The 19,883-nt window shown below is 33.3% G+C and overlaps 1 protein-coding gene across 2 annotated transcripts in view; it reads left to right on the forward strand.

The window, feature by feature from the left end:
• Nucleotides 1-19,883, forward strand: part of KLHL1 (kelch like family member 1) — a 257,373-nt gene that overhangs the window by 157,097 nt on the left and 80,393 nt on the right. For both annotated transcript variants that reach the window (XM_074931125.1, XM_074931133.1), the window contains one exon: nt 13,918-14,104. In XM_074931125.1, the coding sequence (XP_074787226.1) occupies nt 13,918-14,104 (187 nt within the window). The remainder of the gene's footprint in view (nt 1-13,917; nt 14,105-19,883) is intronic.

The raw sequence follows: 19,883 nt of genomic DNA on the forward strand, positions 1-19,883 counted from the left end.
AGATTTTAATAAATGGGCTCATTAAGTCATAAGCTTTGGGGAAGTGTTAATGTTGTGAAAGTGCTTTAAACACCACAGTTTAATTACTTACCACAGATGCTACCAATGAATATTACAATCCCATAACTTAGTTTATTCAAGAGAGTGGGGGAAGAAAATCCAGTTTCTTCTTTTTTATATCAAATGTAAAATCTCAGAGAATGTGTGTGTGTGATTATTTGTTTGTCTAATATTTTTAGTTTGGTAATCTAATGATAATTGAAGGAAAACGAACTTCAACCACGCTATATTCTTTTCGTTTTGGTTTGGGTTTTGTACCCTGATGTGGGGAAGGGTTAGGGAAGGCTCGGGATTATAACTGAAAGGTAGAAAGCCGGTTTAAAATTAGTTCTGAATCTGAAATTATTTTTAATATGTGGCAAAAAAGTCAGAATTACAAATCAATTAAACACTGAACATGTTTCCTTTGCCAGTGACTGTAATCATCAAAAAATACCAGCTTAGTAGATGTCAGAGTTCAGTTGTTAGATAGAAAACACAATTAGATTTCTTCCCAAAATTCCAGTCCAAGACCGTTCACTATTGTTGCTATGTGGTTGATCTCCTTGCAATATGTTATCACCTGCATGCATACTCAGATCACAGACTAATGAAAATCTGTATGTCTAAGCAGTAAATCTTAATGCAAGAGATTTGTAATAGAAATTATTAGCTGTATGTTTCAAGAAAGAACTGGTCTAGAGTTTCTTAAAGATCTTAAGTCTGCTGCATCTTACTGCTGAGGAGAAAATAACCCTTCACTGAGAAAAAGGAAATCTGAGGGATTTGTGCGTTGGTTGAGCAGCTGGCTTGACTAACTCACACATGATGAGTAATTTAGTCCCTGAGCAACACAAATATTGGATTTTATATACTGAATATTTGTGTTACTACAGAAAAATGCCTAGAAATAATCTCTGAGCTAAAACAGGCTTACTGAAATCATTAATTAAACATGAATAAGAAAAAAATATTCCAAACAGATCTAGAATGTTCAATGAGCTGAAAGAAAATGGTAGAAAACAAAATGAGACATGCTCAACTGAGAAATTATGAATTGCAAATATATTAATTATTTTATTTCTAGCACACTATATTAAAATGGTTGTTATAAAACAAGTAAAAGCTCAAAAGATAAATTAGACGTAAGCTTTTTTTTTTTTTTTTTAATTTCAATTTAAGGCCCCTAATTAAAAAACAGTCAAGTGAGTAAAGCAGATGATTATGTTGGATTTAGCTCATCATTCAATTTCTAGCAAAGCAAAAATGTCTAAAAAAAGTAATATTGCTATGGTTCAGTTGGATAAAATGGGATTTAGAAATGGAGCTTAATCTTTAGCTCCATACATGATCAGTTTGTGACTTTGTGATGTCTACATTTAGTATTCCAGAAAAGACAACTACTTCTGTATTTTTTAAAAGACTCAAGAGAGTGAGGGAACATTTAAGTGTTTTAATCTACATTAGTTAAAATCTATTTGCAAATCAGGATCTGGATAAAGAATGACACTGTTGGTAATTCCTTAGTACAAAATGTAGAAAATTGGTGTATCATGCTTAACGTACAAAAATTAGTAAAAAAAAAAAAAAAAAAGTTATGACTCAAATATATTTTGTTTTTCCTTTCAAAATACATTAATTTAAGAATTAAAAGAAGTGGTAAAATATATTTGTAGTAAATTCCTGAAGTTGTACCTTCTGTTATACAGAATTGTTTATGTATAAAACTGGACTAATTTTCAAATTAATATATAATTTCTGATGTATTTTTCTAGGCACTGTTCTAAATTTTAATCTAAATTTTAAAGGTGTTTTTTTTTTACTATATTGTTCTCTGAATGTAATTCTTAAACATGGTAGTAATGCATGCTTAATCAATAGCCAAAAATACTTTCAGTTTTTTCACGTAAACAGTGCAAAGATGCGGCTGTTCTCATTCCTGTTGTCTCAGTATTTTTTGTAACAAATAAGTAATTTGGCATGTATTAAAAAAAAATGTTGTGTATTTTTCCTTGTTAGAAAATATTACTGATTACCGAAATATCTTGCTCATTTTATTTGAGAATAGTTAATATTATTAGTAGAGAACATTCGAAGCTCTGATGCAGGCATTTAAATTAATATCTTGCATTGTCAAGAGAGACATAGCTATTTCTTACTTAAATATGTTCAAGTACAGATGTTGAGCAGGAAATTCACTTCATGCTGTGAAAGCAAAATTTAAATTGAAATTTAAAGAATTGAAATATACTTTAATTTCATTCCCCAGTACCTTTCTGTAGTTAATATCATAATTATCTGTCATTTTTGCCTTGGACCAAGGAAGAAAATTATTTTTAAAACTAACCTATAGGATTGGAGAATTCTTGATTCTGAGATGCTTTTATTCAAGCATGTAAGCACCTTCATACAAAAACTATGCAGTAAGGGTGTTTAAGATTGGAGAAACTGGCTGCAAAATAAGCTGTAAATTTTCAGCTGAAATAGGAGAAGTAAGAAAGTATATAAAGAACTGGTATATATTTTCTGCAGGAAAAAAACCACCATGTTTTATAAAAAGGTTTTGATTCTGAAGAGATCAGCCCAAAACTCAGAAACTGTTAATTTGAACGTTCTTTTCTTTCATAGAAAATGTTTTCTTTCTTGGAGAAGAAAATAATTAATTATTAGTAATCTTTCTTTTTTATAATACATGAAGTATTACGTATGTGTTTTCAGGGCTGTGTGGCTTTGTCTATGAAAGAGGTCATAAAAAAGGAAGACAACATATTTTAGTTTGATATACAAGGGAAAGTAGACAGGCAGAGTTTGAGAATTTTTGGTGTTGTATCTCTTGTCATGGAAAGCCTACTCATGCATTTTTTTTTGAGCCCCACAAAGAGTGATTGCATGTACACTTTTGTTCTTGGGTATATGTCAGGGAGTCAAATAATTAATTTGAATCTCCTTGTAATGCCTGGTAGATAATCACCATAAAGGTGAAAAACGTACATGACCTCTGAAAAAAATGCCTGTTTGTGAAGTCTAATTGGTAACTGGCTAACTCAAAATTACTTGTAACGTCATACTTCCTTGCAGTAAGTGCTAAGTCTGAGTTTTCTCTGTCCATATTATATTTATTTTCAGAATTTTCAGTATGATTTTCCTACTATACATTTCAACACTAAGTAGATAAAATTATTTAGGATACAATTTAATATAGTGAGGTTTGAGAATCATCTGGAATGTTTTAATCTAAATTGAAAATTAGGATTCTGCATCAGAAAATCAAATCGATTTGAGCAAAATCTATTGTGCCTTCCAGAAAACAGGCAACAGCTTTGTTATGCTGTTTCATTTCTGAATCTTATGGACTTTTAATTAAGAAACCTTCACAAACTTCTGTCATTTCTGGAAAATAGTTAGTTAAAAGGCTTTATTACTGAGATCATGAAAAGCAGCATTCATTCTTTTTAGATAGTTTTTAACAAGATACATAATAATATAAAATCACAATTTAAGTGAAACCCTATTATTCCTGATTTAAAACTTCTTAGTGAGATTATAACTTAAATTATCTGCCATCAATTTCATTTATGTTTTTAGTAACGGCTGATGTCTATCCAATACCTATAGACTAAACCAAAGATCTTTTTTGTATACAACATCATTTTAATCCCAGAGTAGACATGGATATATTCGTTCAGGCAGAATCCTGAATTAATTGATGCAAGACCAAATACATTCATACAGACGTCGATCCATTTGGTATGCTGTTAATATTAGCTCAGTATACTTTTGTTTCAGCCTGTAAACTCTAATTTAAGTGGAAATAATTTGACATCAGGCTGTTCTTGGAAAAAGAAATAAGAAAACTATTTACAATCATTACCGAGTTGTCCTGAAACACATGGTCTCCAAGATCAATTTACCTATGAATAATGTAAATGACAATTGCTGATCATGTCAGAGCTGATGTTCAGCTCTCTTAAGGAAGTCTGCATAATTTTTTTGAAAACAAAGCATTTCGACAGTCTCTTAAGATGAAACAAAATTGTAATTGGCTCACTGTTTTGTTTATCACGTAGGTTCAAATGTTTTAAAACAAGGATATGAAGTTTAAACATTATTAAACATCTAGTCTTTATAACAAGAGAGTTTGTATCCAATAGAAGTAGCTCAGAAATTATTGGGTTTGTAAAAAAACAAAAGTAGCAGTTTGTGGGGACTTTTTTTTTCTTCGTGTTTGCAGTGGAGCATAAATAGCCTAACTGATATTTCTTAAAATGGGTATATACAGTTTTAATGCGAATAACAATTAAGTCGAAATCTGCAGTTACAGTAGTATTTACAGGCTTTTATTGCAGTTCTCTTATAGACAGAAAATACAAAGCGACAAATAATTTGTTCCTTTCACCATGTTAGGCAACTGAAGGACTTCCATTCATATACCAGTACAATGATGTAGGAGTAATGACTTCTCCTTCCAGCTTTAGACAGATAAAAGATTTTTCTAATTGTAGTTTTGTCCAATGATGCACTGTGTTTCCTAACAGCTAGAGCAGCATAAGCATAGTAAGACTTTGAAAGTGGGCTGAGAACTTATTTTAAAGAAAGCTTTAAACCACTTTTTTTATACTTTCCAGGAATTCATACAAACCCTTTATTTGCTTTTCATTTTACCCTGTACAAAGAACAATCATGACCTTACATTTCAGGAGCCTTTATTCTTCCCTGGTAGCTCCATTACTATGATCATCAATAAACAGCTGTAACAAATCTTTGCATGGAAGAAGACTCATAAAAGGACAATGATGGCTAATCAAATACCTCTTCTGAAAACCATTCAATATGGAAACTTTAGGTCATTCCTTCTTCAGATTTTTGTTTCATATGGTAATGTGTTTCTCTGGCTCAGGGTTGTCAAGTGACTTCAGATATATTTTGGATCAAGAAGGAGACTCATGGGGTTTGTTAAAAAAAAAAAAAGTGCCATAAAAATCCACATTTCATTTATTCACCGTTCATTTAAAATATTTTAAGCTTTTTGTTCTTTTGTTATGATTATTAATGCTATTAACATGCGGCTAATCCTGTGTTCTGCATAACATTGGAATGTAAGTTTCTGAGGGCACAGTACTCTTTAGGGTTTACTACAGGGAGAATGCATGTAAATATTGGGAAAATTTTTAGACAAGTGGAAGTTGTTTTCTGTCTATGATAAAATTAATGTGTTCAGATATTCAACTCAATATTATTCAGGGTGTAGAACAATTATGTGTTGTTAAAGGGATATTCAAGATTCAAAATCACAATAAATAGACATGGGCAGATAGAGACCACATAAAGCATAATTTTGAATGATTCTGTACCCCTTTTGGCAGGAACTATCACTTGGAAAAAAGAAGATAAACATTTTTTCATGTGCTTAGTATCTTACTTTGGCATGCAGAGAATCCTTACTTTCTCACTTTGTTCAGTTTTATCGCCCTGACACCTGTCCTGCAGGAAATATCCAAGTTTTTCTTTTTAATGGTAGGAATGCTGTGGCGTTTCCTCATCTCCCCTTTTGGGTAATTCCTGTGTCTGAGGCACATACTAAGGTGGTGGAATTTGAGATTTAATTCACCCTGACTGAGTGAATATTGTCATATCTCACATTTTTCACTAGGTAGGAAGCTCTACTGTAATAACCAGGGCATGTTCTGTGCCAGAAAAATGAGAATACTATGAAAGTTCTGGTGAGACAGTTCTCTAGCTCTTCCTTTATCTTGTAGTCTCTTCCAAGAATGGAATGCAGGAGAGGTGAGGGTGTTTTTTTTCCTTCTCAGGCAGATGGTGTCCTCTTTTTCCCTAGTAGTTGCTGAATTTCATCCTAGATGCCACACGTCCAACAGGGGAGACTGGGACTCATCCCATCTCTCAGATGATCATTTATGTAGAATATCTGAGATTTAACTCAATATCTTTCAAACCAGCTTATCAAATCTCTAATACTCTCACCAGGATCATTGCTGCAAAATGATGGGATAAAAGAGGGTCTGGGGGAGGTGTATCAATAAGCAGCAAAAGGAGAGATGCTAAGGGAGGATGGGAGGGAGCGAGCCAGCCAAGGGTGACAGCAAGGCAGGCAGCAATAAGGGTGCAGTCCCGTGGTGTACCCGCTGTCAATCGGTGTAGCAGTACCAAACTTCTCCTTTTGTGCTCAGTAGACTTGACTTTCCTTTTGGTAGTACTTGAATACTTTTCAATCCAGATCTCAAAATGAACGTGCTTCACTGAGTGGAAGCATGCCTGCTTTCTGTAGCATTGTGTTGAAAATAATTTAGAAATGCAGCTGAGAAAGAACTTGGTGGTGGTTTTAACTAGGAAAAATGAGAAGCATGATGACACAAAGTTACTAAAATTCTCAGTCTGAGAAGTTCTAGCAATTCTGGAAGGTTTGTAAGAAGGATTGCTCTGACATGGGTCTTTTGAGAAGTAACAGCTCTGTGAATATCTATGTGTTACAAAACCCTGAAATCTTAATTTAATGTTAGATACACTTCTCTGTTAATGAAGTATGTCATAGCCATGGAAGAGCAAGCTGAACATAATATGGTTTCCAGGGAAACATCCTTATTAACTGAATTTCCTGATCAAGTGCATCCTGATTTAATAAAAACATATTGATTATTTTGATATAATAAGATAACTGTGGAGAGGAAGCTGTTTCATAATGTCTAAATTTCAATAATTGAAGCCAGTTATTGAAATTTAGACATTATGAAACAGCTTTATATTACTTTTGGTTTTTAAACAGTAGCTTTAATTTCAACCTTGCTTTTTTTTTTCCCCTCACTCACAGGGTTTAGCCATTAGGACATTAAGAAATACAGAGTTTAGCACAAGTCAGCTCACATCCTAAAATAAGTGGGTAGGAGGGAAGAATTAATATTTTTCTAAAAATTATTTTTTCCATACCTTTGCAGTTGAGAATAGGCCTTGGAATAATATGTTTTACTCCATAAGATTTTTTTTTTTTTACTTATACTGTCACTTTTTTAGATATTTAGGGTTTTTTTGACAAAAAAAGTTTTTTATGATTTAGCCATTGCGTAATATTTTATTTTATTTGAGGGAAATGAGGTTTCTGTCTGCTTTTAAAGTTTTATTTGTTTTGTTTTGTTATTAATTTCTGTGATGAATTCTAATCAGAAAGAAAAAGCGATTCAACCTTTATTTGTGGTTGGTGAATGAAATCTCAGAATTTTGGGACAAGAAAATGCTCCATGATTATTATTTCTTTATTTGTAACACCTGGCAACTCAATTGGAAGATCCCATGGAGGTAAATATTTGCTTTAAGATCCAAGGCACAGATTAGAACATCAGAATAAAGAAGTAGCTGTCTGATAGGAAGTCACCAAATATGATTGTTGGACTTTGATCCTTGCTGCTACAATAAGCTTGTAATAAAAAACCTTGTCATCAATTCCATTAATTCCATTAAGCATTAGAAAGTAAAGGTAACTTAATATATTACCTTAAATTTGTGTAGGAGAAAGAGATATTTTGATTTCTCAGCTTTCTTGTGCCTCTATTCTATTAAATTAATTGTTGACAGAGTACCCTGTTTGGTTCAGTAGTCCTAAATGTACGTTAAAATTATTTTGCAAGAGAAGAGAACATCCTGCCTAAACTATGAACATGATTTGTCTTCAGATCTTTGCTTTTTAATCTGCTGAGCAGTGTGCTGAGAATTTCAAAGGGAAAAAATTCACAGAAAGGTTATATTCAGAATCTTAATATTATGAAATATAAATTAACCTAGTGTTATGAAATATACTTAATACCGCTGCTTATTAGCACACTTAGTATTCTTATTTAGTAACATTAATTGCATAATAACCAGTACCAGAACATACATACACACAAATATTTATCATATATAGCGTACAAAATGCTTGGGTTTAATTTCTTGATAATCTGATATTTCTGAGCTCTTACATTGATATAGTGGGTGTCAAGATTATAAGAATACACTCTTTGGAAATTTATTAAAAATAATAGCTTAAATAGCTTCTGAGAATTCTGTTTTCCTCTACACACTAGGGGAGGAAAAAATTTGAAAATAAATTGTATTCTAACCATAGATTCAGTTTTCTTGGTGCTCAATTTAGATTAAGAAATACAGTAAAAAATCCAGTGATTATTCTACTATTCTTGTACTGACCCTAGCTCATTAATTTTAAATGTGAAAAAACCTAGAAATGCTGTATTTTACATAATACCATTACAGTCAGTGTGAAAACACTCACCATCAATGAGGGAAGAGAATAGAATCTTGATATTTAAATTCATGAGAGTAGACCTGAAGGTAGTATATCCTAGATTATAATACAGTTCAACAAATATTTCAGAGTAGTACACATTTTAATGCACTTCCTGATAAAACTTTAAGAGGCTGCTATTTTGACTGAAAATAGCAGACTTTGAGAGCTGGCCATTTTCCTGTTTAAAAAAAAAAAAAAAAAAAAAAAAGCAGCCAATATCAAAGTTTAAGAATATTTTCAAGTATAATTTATTTCATCTGTGATGTATTTGCAACCATTTATATCAAGCGATTAACCTCAACCATGTATAGCGAGCTCTTTTTAAAATACTGCCATCAAGGAACACAAATGTCCTTGCTGGTTTTGCATGTGTCTCTCTCTGTTCTGCCTGTGTCTCATACCGCTTTAATGAGACTTTTGACAACCCAGCATCTTAAGCCCTCAGCCAAAGCACTGATACTATAGATAGAAGTATACATTGGTTTAAGCTGACCATAATATTAATGCCTGTTTAGTGAACTTGTTTTTCTAAAAGAAGCTTTTTCTTGTCAAATTCTAGATAGAGGCAAGTGTTTCTGAGGAGTAAACCTTCAATATGAGATAATTATGTGCATGATATTGACTCCCTCTTACTGAATTTCTGTGGTCAAAGGAATATGTCCTTGGAGGATATAGATCAGTAGAAACTAATTAGTTTAAAAGATCTATATATATATATGCTAGGAAGGTTCTAGAATGAGAATTTGTGACAAATTGAAAAGAACAGAAGATTTAATTTCAAATCTTTTCTGTAACATTTCTCTGAGACTGAATTCATATTAGCTGATCTCAGTATTTTTCTTTATTTTCCAGTCAGGTATTTATTATTCTTCTGCTGTTTCAAAGATATTTCCATAGTTTCTTAATACAATAATCATTCACATTTATAAAAATGAATATGATGGATACTGTCGTTTTATTAGAAAATAATAGCAAATATAGCTTTGAAAAACAAACATATTAAGGAACTTCTATACCTCATTTTCATGAAAGATGAGAAAAATGCTTGTTCCACCAGACATAGGAAGCTGATATGACAATTTCTGAAAATGTAATCTGCCTAAATGAAAGAAAGCATATGAACCATTCATTATTGTTTAGGAGGAAAAACTTCAGGCCTCATCCCTTCATTTGTTGTTACATTAATCCAGATTTGTCACACTGACAGCAGCTTATTCAGAGATCATGAAAGATATTTGAAGTCCCCAAAATATATTGATACATACAATTTTAGCCCCTTTGTATCTTACCAGTCTTTTCCTTGCATACATTTGCTTTTGCTTTTATGATTGTGGAATAGTTTGTGGTTGATGCCTAATCTATGTGCAAACATTCACATAGAATTATTAACCTGGACCGTCTTCAGTTTATGTTTTCTGAAAACATTATCAAGGAACATAGCTGTCTTTTTGCTTTCACATTTTCATTCTTTTAACTTTCCTGTATCTTAAGTGGTAAAAGAACATAATTGTGTTTAGTCCATAGGCTTAGTAAACAAAAAAATTTTTATATTTGGTTTAGCTTTCTTAACTGTACATTTGTGATACAGCATATATTCATTATAGCATTTACTTTCACATCCTAAGAGAACACATGAATATTAGGATTACTACATTTAAGATATTTTAAGTTTACTATTTATGCACCAATATAAATATTTACATTAGATATAAATATAAAATTATAATATAAATATATATTATATATAATTTTATATTTTATTTAATATATTTATATTAAATATATATTAAATATAACTATAAAATTATAATATAAATATTTAATATTAAAATATTAGTATATTTTAAGTTTACTATTTAATGTACAAATTAATAAATCCCATGGTTTTCTTTGTATTACCAATAGAATAGAATAGAATAGAATCAATATTTCTATTGGAAGGGACCTACAGTGATCACCTAGTCAACTGCCTGACCCATCCATGGCTGACTAAATGTTAAAGCATATTATTAAGGGCATTGTCCAAATGCCTCTTAAACACTGACAGGCTTGAGGCATTAACCATCTCTCAGGAAACCTGTTCCAGTGACGACCAACCTCTCTGTAAACAAATGCTTCCTAATGTAAAAACTAGTGTTTGCTATAAACCTAGGGACTTTGTCTGTATTGCTAGTTTTCGTATGCCAAATTTTTACACTTTTAGTCCCATTACTTCTCCCTGAAACTAGTTCAATTAATTTATGATGAGGGCTCTTTTTACCTTTCTGTATCTCTTTCTACTTTATCTTTTCCTTTCTCATTTTTCTTTTTTTTCACTCCCTGCCTGTTTTTCCTCTTTCATGGTATTGATATATGGATATTTTATGCTCACCATATCCAGGAATTTGGGCAGAACCAAATATGATGTGTACTGTAATCTGAAATGTGCCAGAGGTTTTCAGGGCACAACAGACAGCTTAAAATTATGAATTGTGCTAACGCTTAAATAATGTAAACTGGATTTTATCCATTTTTGCCTAGAATTTCATTGGACATCAGTGTGACTCATAGTATCCACGTTTTCTCATTCATAGCCCCTGGAGGACACCTCATAGTCTTGCTGGTTCAGGCAGCTAGCTGTAATTAAATTGAAATATATTTTTTTAAGTCCTTTAATTTCTTCAGCTATAATATATAGAATTTGTGTTAGAACAGAAAATAATGAAATACCCAGTCTTCCACAGCAATGCATAGTCTCCTCAGTTTAGAGTTTGCTCTGCAGTTTAATAAGAGAATCAAACTTTCCAGATACAAGAAATTTTACCAACTTCCCCATGGACTACAATACTCAAGTTAGAGATAAATGACAGATGAAGTCATCCTTCACTCTGAAAAGTCCATGATTGTTAATAGCACAAATCTTACTACTCTTATAGTGATCTTTCTGCATTGCCACATAGCTTTTGTGTATATATTAAAGGTGATGTTATAATTTGTAATACGCAAGATTTGAGTACCGTTTAACCCACTCAGAATTCCTAATAACTGTATTTCTACAATTTTAAAGTGAATAAATTTAATGTAATACACCTGGAGGACAAAGAATAATAATAAAATAGAAGCAAATAAATTAAAAAAAAAAAAAAAAAAAAAAGACAAATCAACCCTTAACTTCAAATTTAAAATCATAGGTTCTGGATTGGCCACTTCTATTCAGGAGTGAAATTTTGGGTCTACGAAATAGGAATTTCTGGAATAGTCAGTTCAAGATCTGTAGTAGTCAAAAAGACAAAAACAAAATTTACAAGTTATTAGAAAAGACAGCAAAGCAGAGCACATCATTATATTACCACAAAAGTTCACGGTTTGCCATGTGTGCAGTTCTGCTCCTTTCACAAAAAGAATCCAACAAAACTGAAATATTCAGAAAAAGACAATAAAGGTGATAAAAGATATGAATCTTCTTTCATATGAGCAATAATTAACTAAACGAGGGTTCCTCAGTCTAGAAAACAGTCAACTAATGGAGAATATGACTGAAGTCTAGAGTATTATAAGGAACTTGGTATGGCAGGGCTCCAGTTATTCATTTTCTCTTTCAATAGAAGAATTAGCATGCACTGAAAGAAAGAAATGAATTTTAAAATGAAATGAAAACAAATGAAACAACAGCAGCTGGGTCTGAAACAAACAGAGGGAGGTAAACCTTCATATGCAGCAAGTCATAGGCCGAATTGATTGTGAAACCATATTTTGGATTAAACAAATTTACATGAGTTCAAATGAAGATTGAACTAGTTCATGGAAGATAAGGCCCTTGAGAATTATAAAATGCACAGAAAAGACATTCACCTCACAATGTCCTTTATCTGAAATTTGGACATTGGGGGAATATTAAGGGGAATTACTAAAGATCTGAAAATACATTTTTCTCCCTAGACATTGACTAATGGAGACTTGGAGGTGGAGATGACTTGGACATGGAGATGAGTTAGAGACATATTTTATCTAGGCTAGATGAACCTCCCTATTCACTTCTTTTAATAGGCAGGTTTATTGTCTGTTAGGTCATCAGCCATGTAAAATAAGAGTTCTGGATCACCAGTTGAGATACTGCAGTGTGTAATGTCTTTCTTTGGACCTGAATATGTTCATTTCATGACTGATGCCTGAAATCAGGAGCAGGAGTCTGCTGTCTACATGTACAAGCAGTTAATATTTTGTGTTATCTGCAAAAGGCTGACTGACAAAGGACATTCATGCATTCTTCAGCAGCCATTGAAGGCCAGATGAAATATCTGTGATTCCTTAAAAGGAATATAGCTACCTGTGTTTAGGCAACTGCAAAACAGTTTGCATACGTTTGTGTGTGTGAGGGAGATACCTTTTCACAGTCTCTGGCCTGCTTCCTGGCCTTCAGCTGCTTCTGTGAAAATGTCTGGCTCTCCCAGGTAGATGGGAGATTTTAGATGACATCTGAAAATTTACCAGACTCTATAGATATGCTGCCATATGCAATTAAAACCTGCTCTAATTTGATAGTCAGCAGAAAATAGGGGTCAACATCTAGAAGTAGTACTCAATTGCCTAAACATAAACACTGAGAGTTTGACTGAATTCTGATGCCTTAGAGTATCTGAGATGTCTCCATAGGTCTGGCAGATATGGACAAAACCTTCATAAGCGTTGCACTCTTCTGGCTTGACATCAGTGACATCACAGAATCATTCAAGTGGGAGAAAACCTCAGGAGGTCTTTAGTCCAACCTCCTGCTCACAGCTGGATCAGCTATGAGGTTAGGCCAGGTTGATTAGTCCAATGGGAGTTTGAAAACTTACAGGGTGATTTTCACTATCTCAAAAACCAATGGATATGTACATACGGGTAAGTGAATCAAACACAACATTTGCAACTTGTAGCCTTCTTCCTTGAAAACGTAATATTCTTTCAGCTGTATGCACTGAGCATCTGTTTTGGTAACTACTGATTATATTTTTGATGCCAATTGTAAAGATAGTTACATTATTTGGATTATTAATCCTTAATTTTGCTAATCATATAGCAAAATAATATATTCAAAACTTGCACAAGCAATTTCTCCTGGGTTTTGTTTGAGTTTGGTTTGGTTTACATTGGTTTTTTGGTTGTTCTAGATTTTTTGTTTTGGTTTGGTTTTAGAAATAAGGGATGGTCCTGGAAAGTATTACATAAAATACTGTAGAATGTTGTTATGCTATATGACTGCACATTCAAGATGCTTGCAAAGAGATGTGTTCTGGATCCTTTCACTGTTAGGTTGGACACCATTAAAAATAAGTCAGGCTGTAGCCTGCAAAAGAATACTTTTTTTTTTTCAGTGTTTTCAGTAAGAGTAGTAAGATTGTAATCTTAAAGGATGGTGAAACAGTGATCTAAAAGTTGCTTAGTCTTTTAAAAATCAATTAAATGCTTACTGTCCCTCCTCCAAGAAAAATAGCCCTGCAAACCCCTGTAATCTAATGAAGTGGTTCAGTTACAACATCTACTTTGTGATCTTCTCTCAATGTATGGTATTGTTTTTTCTAGATATTTCTAGCATTTTTGATTCATGATCATGTCATTCACAGATATTGGCTGACCTAGAAAACCATGCACTTTTTAAGGATGACCTAGAATGCCAGAAGCTTATTCTGGAAGCCATGAAATACCATCTTTTACCAGAGAGAAGAACTCTTATGCAAAGTCCAAGAACTAAACCTAGAAAATCTACAGTTGGAACACTTTATGCTGTTGGAGGAATGGATAACAACAAAGGTATTAGAGGATATTTGTTACTTTATAAAAGTTACATTTTGCATTTTCTTTATTAGAAAATAGTGAAATAACTTTCTATTCCAAGATTGGTGTGGGAGTGTCTAAATCAGTCAAGAAATGCTGCCAAAACTTTTGATCCAGTGAAAATCTACTGATATTTAAGGAAACATAATACAATTAGAGAAAAGAAATTGAGTTTTGAGTTAATTCTTTATTCAAAATTATTATAATTTCCAGAAAGATTTTAACAAAAAAATCTAGTGACATTCATTTACCTTAGTTTTCGCTTTCTAGAAACTATGTTTCATTTATAAGTCAAATATGTATGCACCTTTTCTAATCAATGAAAAAAGGCAGTTTGATATGCATTGTATTCTATCCTTAAGTAGTTGTTTGAAATGTTATGGATGACTCATTGTCTTCTAAAGCAGAAATGTATCGGTCTTCTAGAGAAAAAAAACATAGACAACTATCTTAAACTAGATTACTACTTCGTCTACAACTAAAGGAAGGTGAAATTATCCACATCTTACTCTGAAGAGAAATAGGAAACACTGGGAATTTTATTAAAATATTTGAGGTTTTTTTGGGGGAATAAGAATTATGATGATGTGCTTTTATCAATACTTCTGGTAAGAAGTCTAATCCACTGATTTCTTGCATGGAACAAAATATTTGAACTAAAAGCTAGCTGGGTCATTAAGTCTATATAATCAGAAAGGCTTTTATTATTATTTTTTTGAAATCCACTAACAGTTCCACAGTATCTCACATTTTCATGTCCATATTTAGGCTGAAGAGTATGCCTTCAGAAACATTAGTTCTAATATAAACTATTAGATCTTCAGTATTTCACGACTGTTTCCTAATATAGTTATTGCAGTTGTTTCACTAAATAGCTGTGGCAGTATCATCTGCAAAAAGACATTGCATGTTTTTCCCATAAAGTTACATCAGTGAGAAAGATGTATAATATCTGTGCTTGTGTGAAAAAGGAATGTTGAGAGAATAGGAAGATGATGAGGAAAGAACCAATGTGTATATCTACTTCTTATAGATGTGGATTATTTTTGCCCTTTTAACATTTATAAATGTTTGTGTAGCTAAATGTTAGGCATGAATTTGCACAAAACACTGCCTTTGGATCATAAAATACCTAAAATACAAATTTCCTCTTACTTAAGACAAATGACAACAAACACTTTAAGTATTCAGGTAGTGGAAATGACCATAAAGCCAATTTAGGTGCGGCTGTATTTGTTCTAGTTTACTGTTCAGATCTGTTCCTCTTTATAGCAAACCAAATATAGAAATATTAAGGGTGACAGCATGGAGTGTAGCATCATTGCATCAACACAGCCTGGTTTTGCAGATTCAGGTCAGGCAGAAGTGGTTTATTTTCGTAGCAGCAGGAGACTGTGCAACACCAGATAGGTTCATCCCTCTGTTGATGCGAACTCTGACTGAAAACAAAAGTACCAGGGTTTATACACATTTACAGCAGGTAAAAACTGCTTTGATAGGGGGTCTGGTACGGCAGAGCAGCATCTGCATAGTAAGAGCCTTTGTTACAGCCAATGTAATGTGTATTTCTGATAACTTGGGATCTGCAGCCATGCAGCCTGGACTTGCAGTCATGTAGCCTTGACTTGCATCTGCTCAGCTCACCCCTCTTGTGATGCTGCTGTGTTCTTGACTAGATTTTATGCCCAGTGAGTCTTGCTTCCACATGTCAGTTCAGGACACCAGAGTGCTGTTCGCATGTTTTGAAAAGTCACTGAGTTCATAAAGCATGCCTCAATATTTGGGCCATGAGATGATGCCGATACTGTCTTACCTCTCCTCAATAATTAATAATTTATTTTTTCCTCACAATTTTCTCCACTGAAATGCTGACATGGATGACTGTGATTCACAAGGACGTATTTTTAATGCTTCCTGATGTTTGCTACCAAATATGAAAGAGTTACATACAAGAACTAGATGAGCTAAGCAAATTAACAATTTATTAGCTAGCATATAAAACAGTGGGTAAGCGCTAGTATTATGAAAGCATTTGAAGGTTATGTGGCCCATCACATAAAAAGTGGCCTAGCATGCTAAATCAAGTTTGTTTTGAAATCTATTCTATAGTTATCTTCCTTTGCATAAAAAAAAAGAGGTGCTAATTAAACTCCAGCAGCCAGTGACTGGAATTATGCCTGACATGTGCAAAGTTAATGCAGCACAGCACTAACCAGATAGAATTAAAAGGAGCAAAATTAGATAATTTTGTAATTTTAATTCCCTAAATGTACAAAACCTCATTTAAATCTCTGTTTCCACACACCTTTGTTTATTTATTCATTTAATTTGAAAGGCACATATGTAAAACAGTTTTTCTCTATATGTTTACATTGATAGAATTAGATGTATTAATAGATTAGAGGTATATGCTTCTGACAATTTTCCTTTCACCTTACCCCTTCATATCATCACACTGACTTCTGTAATTTGGATTAGGAGGATTTAATAGTCTAGTAGTATATAAAAACTGTCTAAGTGCACAGATAAAGGAGCATGCTAGACTGACATAAATTAGTAAATACATACACCGATTTGTAAGAATAGCAAAACACTGACTTCTTGCAGTCATCTTGGAATCCCAAATGCGGAACAAAAGCCGTGCGATAGAATACGATGTATATGGTCTAGATAGTAATATGAATAATTCTGATGAGGAAAATATACTTGCACAGCAAGAGAAGATTAGTAGAAATAATTGAGCAGTGTTATATTTGTGGCAGAATACTGACCGATGTCTTATGAGGTGTTCTGACCTGTCTCATTAGCTAGCAGCTAAAATAACAAGGGACAAGGAAAATATGCAGGAAAAAAAAAAAAAAAAAAAAAAAAAAGAAAACAAAAGTGTCAGGGTAACCATGATTCAAAAACAATGATATATATTACTCTTGGAATAGTCCTAGATTAGTTCAACAAAGTCCTAGATTAGTTCATTATTTACTGAATTGCAGTCTTTAAGTACATGCAAAGGAAAAAGAAATGAAAAATTACATGAGCAAGAAACTCTTTCATAAGACTGTGACAGGTCATTAACAGAGAGGGAAAAGCTAATTTACTGAAACATTGATATTAAATGTGTATTTTTCATTATCTTCTGACTAGATACAACATCACAAAAATTGCTCTGATGGTAAATAGGTGAGGTGCATCATTAGTCTATATCAAGCAATATTAAAAAGTAATTTCATTATTATTTAGATATTTTTTAGAAAGATCTTTGATATTACCACAGATACAATAAAAAATTAATCTTTTGAAATGTAAAACTGTGAGGTCCTCAGCCATTGTTCCTTAAACTCTCATATTGCATGTTTTGCCTTTTCTTTAATGGTTTTCAGTCATTTGTATTGATCCTTTTTTCTTTATGGTTTATCTAATGTAGTTTATTGCTTATGTATCATTATTTCACCAGAATATCATCTAACATAGCTGCATGAAGTTACTCTTCTGCTCTGGTGAACTTTGAAGATGTCTTTGTTTTTCTGGGCTTTTTTTTGATTTTTTTTTTAGTTTCTAGCAAGACATTTCTCACAGCGCACTTCACTTAAATGTTGTTTATTTTAATCTTGTATTTTTATTCTCATATAGACATATTTTTTAAAGACTGAGAGAAGTATTGGACAACCTATTGTAAATACTCTAAATAAAGGCAAAAATAGGGAAATATAATCTTTTTTCCTCTTAGGTAATTCTTGCTTTTAAGATATGTATCTAAAATAACTATAAATTGAAAATCTATCTACTCCTTCATCTTCAGTTTAGTGGAAATTCATTTAAAAAAAAAAAAAAAAAAAAGGTAAAATCCCTTAAGATTGTTTTGTGGCATTTTACAAGTTGTGGAAACTACTGCAAACCACTTTGTCTTCACATACATAAAACATGTGACAGCATTCATTAGTCATTCATTTGATGTAAATAACTGTCTTGAGAAAAAGTGTTATCTTCATCTTACTTGCATTTTCATTCAAACTATACAATGTACAGTAATTGAGTTTAATCTTCAGGATGTGAGTGCTTATACTCCTTGTGTTTGTATAATACACAAACAACAAAACCTACTTAAGAAGGTATAGTATTTTCTTTTTTTTTTTTTTAAAAAAAAAAAAAGAAAAAATATCCAATGTGTTTATTACAGAACATTTCTCCCTGGTGTGCTTTTTGAAAAGTTTTATATAAATATGCATACTTTGTAAATATACATAGAAGTATGTGTATATATACTCATATGTATATATAATATAAATTATTGAGGTGTTCTCTTAAAAGTTTGAGGCTGTAGCAGCGTAAAATACCCTGTCTGTTGTACTTGACCCATTCCTTAATCCAACATGCAAATAAATTCATGGCTAGTGCTTCCTGGATTTAATGATAGATTGTCGTATTTTTTGTTAAGCTTTCTTTTTTTTTAATAAGAACTTGGTACATTTTCTGATTCCTATTCAGATATTAGAATACTAGTAAATAGTGTCATGCTTACAAACTGTTAAGGAAAGTTGGAACAGCCACTGGCTCCAGCCGCCCCAGCTTAGAACCCTCCTGCCCAGCCACTGGAGATGCTCCTGCATGGTGCTCCTGGGGACCCGGGGTCTCTGCTTGGGCAGAGGGCATGATGCTTCTTGTCATTTTCCCATTAGCAGGATCAACCAGTAGCAAAGTTAAGTGTCTCAGTGTCTCTGGGACAGCACACAGATACCCACAGGACATGTGCTCAGCCGGCCACACAGATGGCCACAGACGAGGCGCTGCCCCCAGCAGCGCCCACACTCAGGACTCGCACCAGACACGGGCACAGACAGCCACGTCCCCTCCTCCTCTGGGGCTGGCAGAGGCAGGGGGTCACTAGTGCAGCACACGCACCGCACTCTCCAGGTTCACAGGCACGGGCATGTTTGAAGCACTGGCCCGTCTGCCCTCCTCACTAACCCTGGTTGTCTCCCAGTAGCTGACTTTTGGGTCGAAGCCCCAGGGCTGGGAGTTAAAAACCGCACTGGTTCCAGTATCTGACACCACAGACCAGGGATGTCCACAGCCCCGGTCTGACTCCAGGAGCAGCCTTCATGAAGCAGGAACATAAACATGCTGTTATTACTCATGAAATAAATAAATGTTCACAAAAGATTAACTGAGAAGTGAGAAATGGACTGTCCCTCTTGCAGTCCTACATTTTTTATTGGTAACATCATGTATCAGTCCTCGCTAGTTCTTGTTTTCACCTGTATATTTTCCATGAGGATGTTTGTTATGTTACATTAAAAGATCATGTAGTCATAGCCTTAAAATACCTCAGGAGGATGATAAGCCAAAATAAATTATACCTCTGGCAGTCCAAGCAGCTCTCTGCCTACCGCTTTTATTCAGATATCTACAGCTGTCCTCTGAAATCTTGCCTGCTCTGTTTAAGTAACAGTTCTGTCTCAGCCACACAATTATAGTGTTTTCAAATATCATAAGTGAGTGATTTTACTGAGACAGATGATTGTAATGTATTTACTTAGTTCTGTATAATTTATTTTACCATTCTTTCTTGTACTTTCTGGAGTCCATTTTTTCCAAAAGATGAATACATCTAGTGGTTGGGGTTTTTTTTAATAAAAATATCTGTTGGTATAATCCAGTGTTTTCCCAGCCATTCTCTAGCTAGCAATGGGAAAGAATTCTAGCATAATTTACCTTAACTGTAAAATACACTAAAAACCAAGTAGTATTCCATTAGCTT

The sequence above is a fragment of the Athene noctua genome, chromosome 1, assembly GCF_965140245.1.
Source record: "Athene noctua chromosome 1, bAthNoc1.hap1.1, whole genome shotgun sequence".
Lineage (NCBI taxonomy): Eukaryota > Metazoa > Chordata > Aves > Strigiformes > Strigidae > Athene > Athene noctua.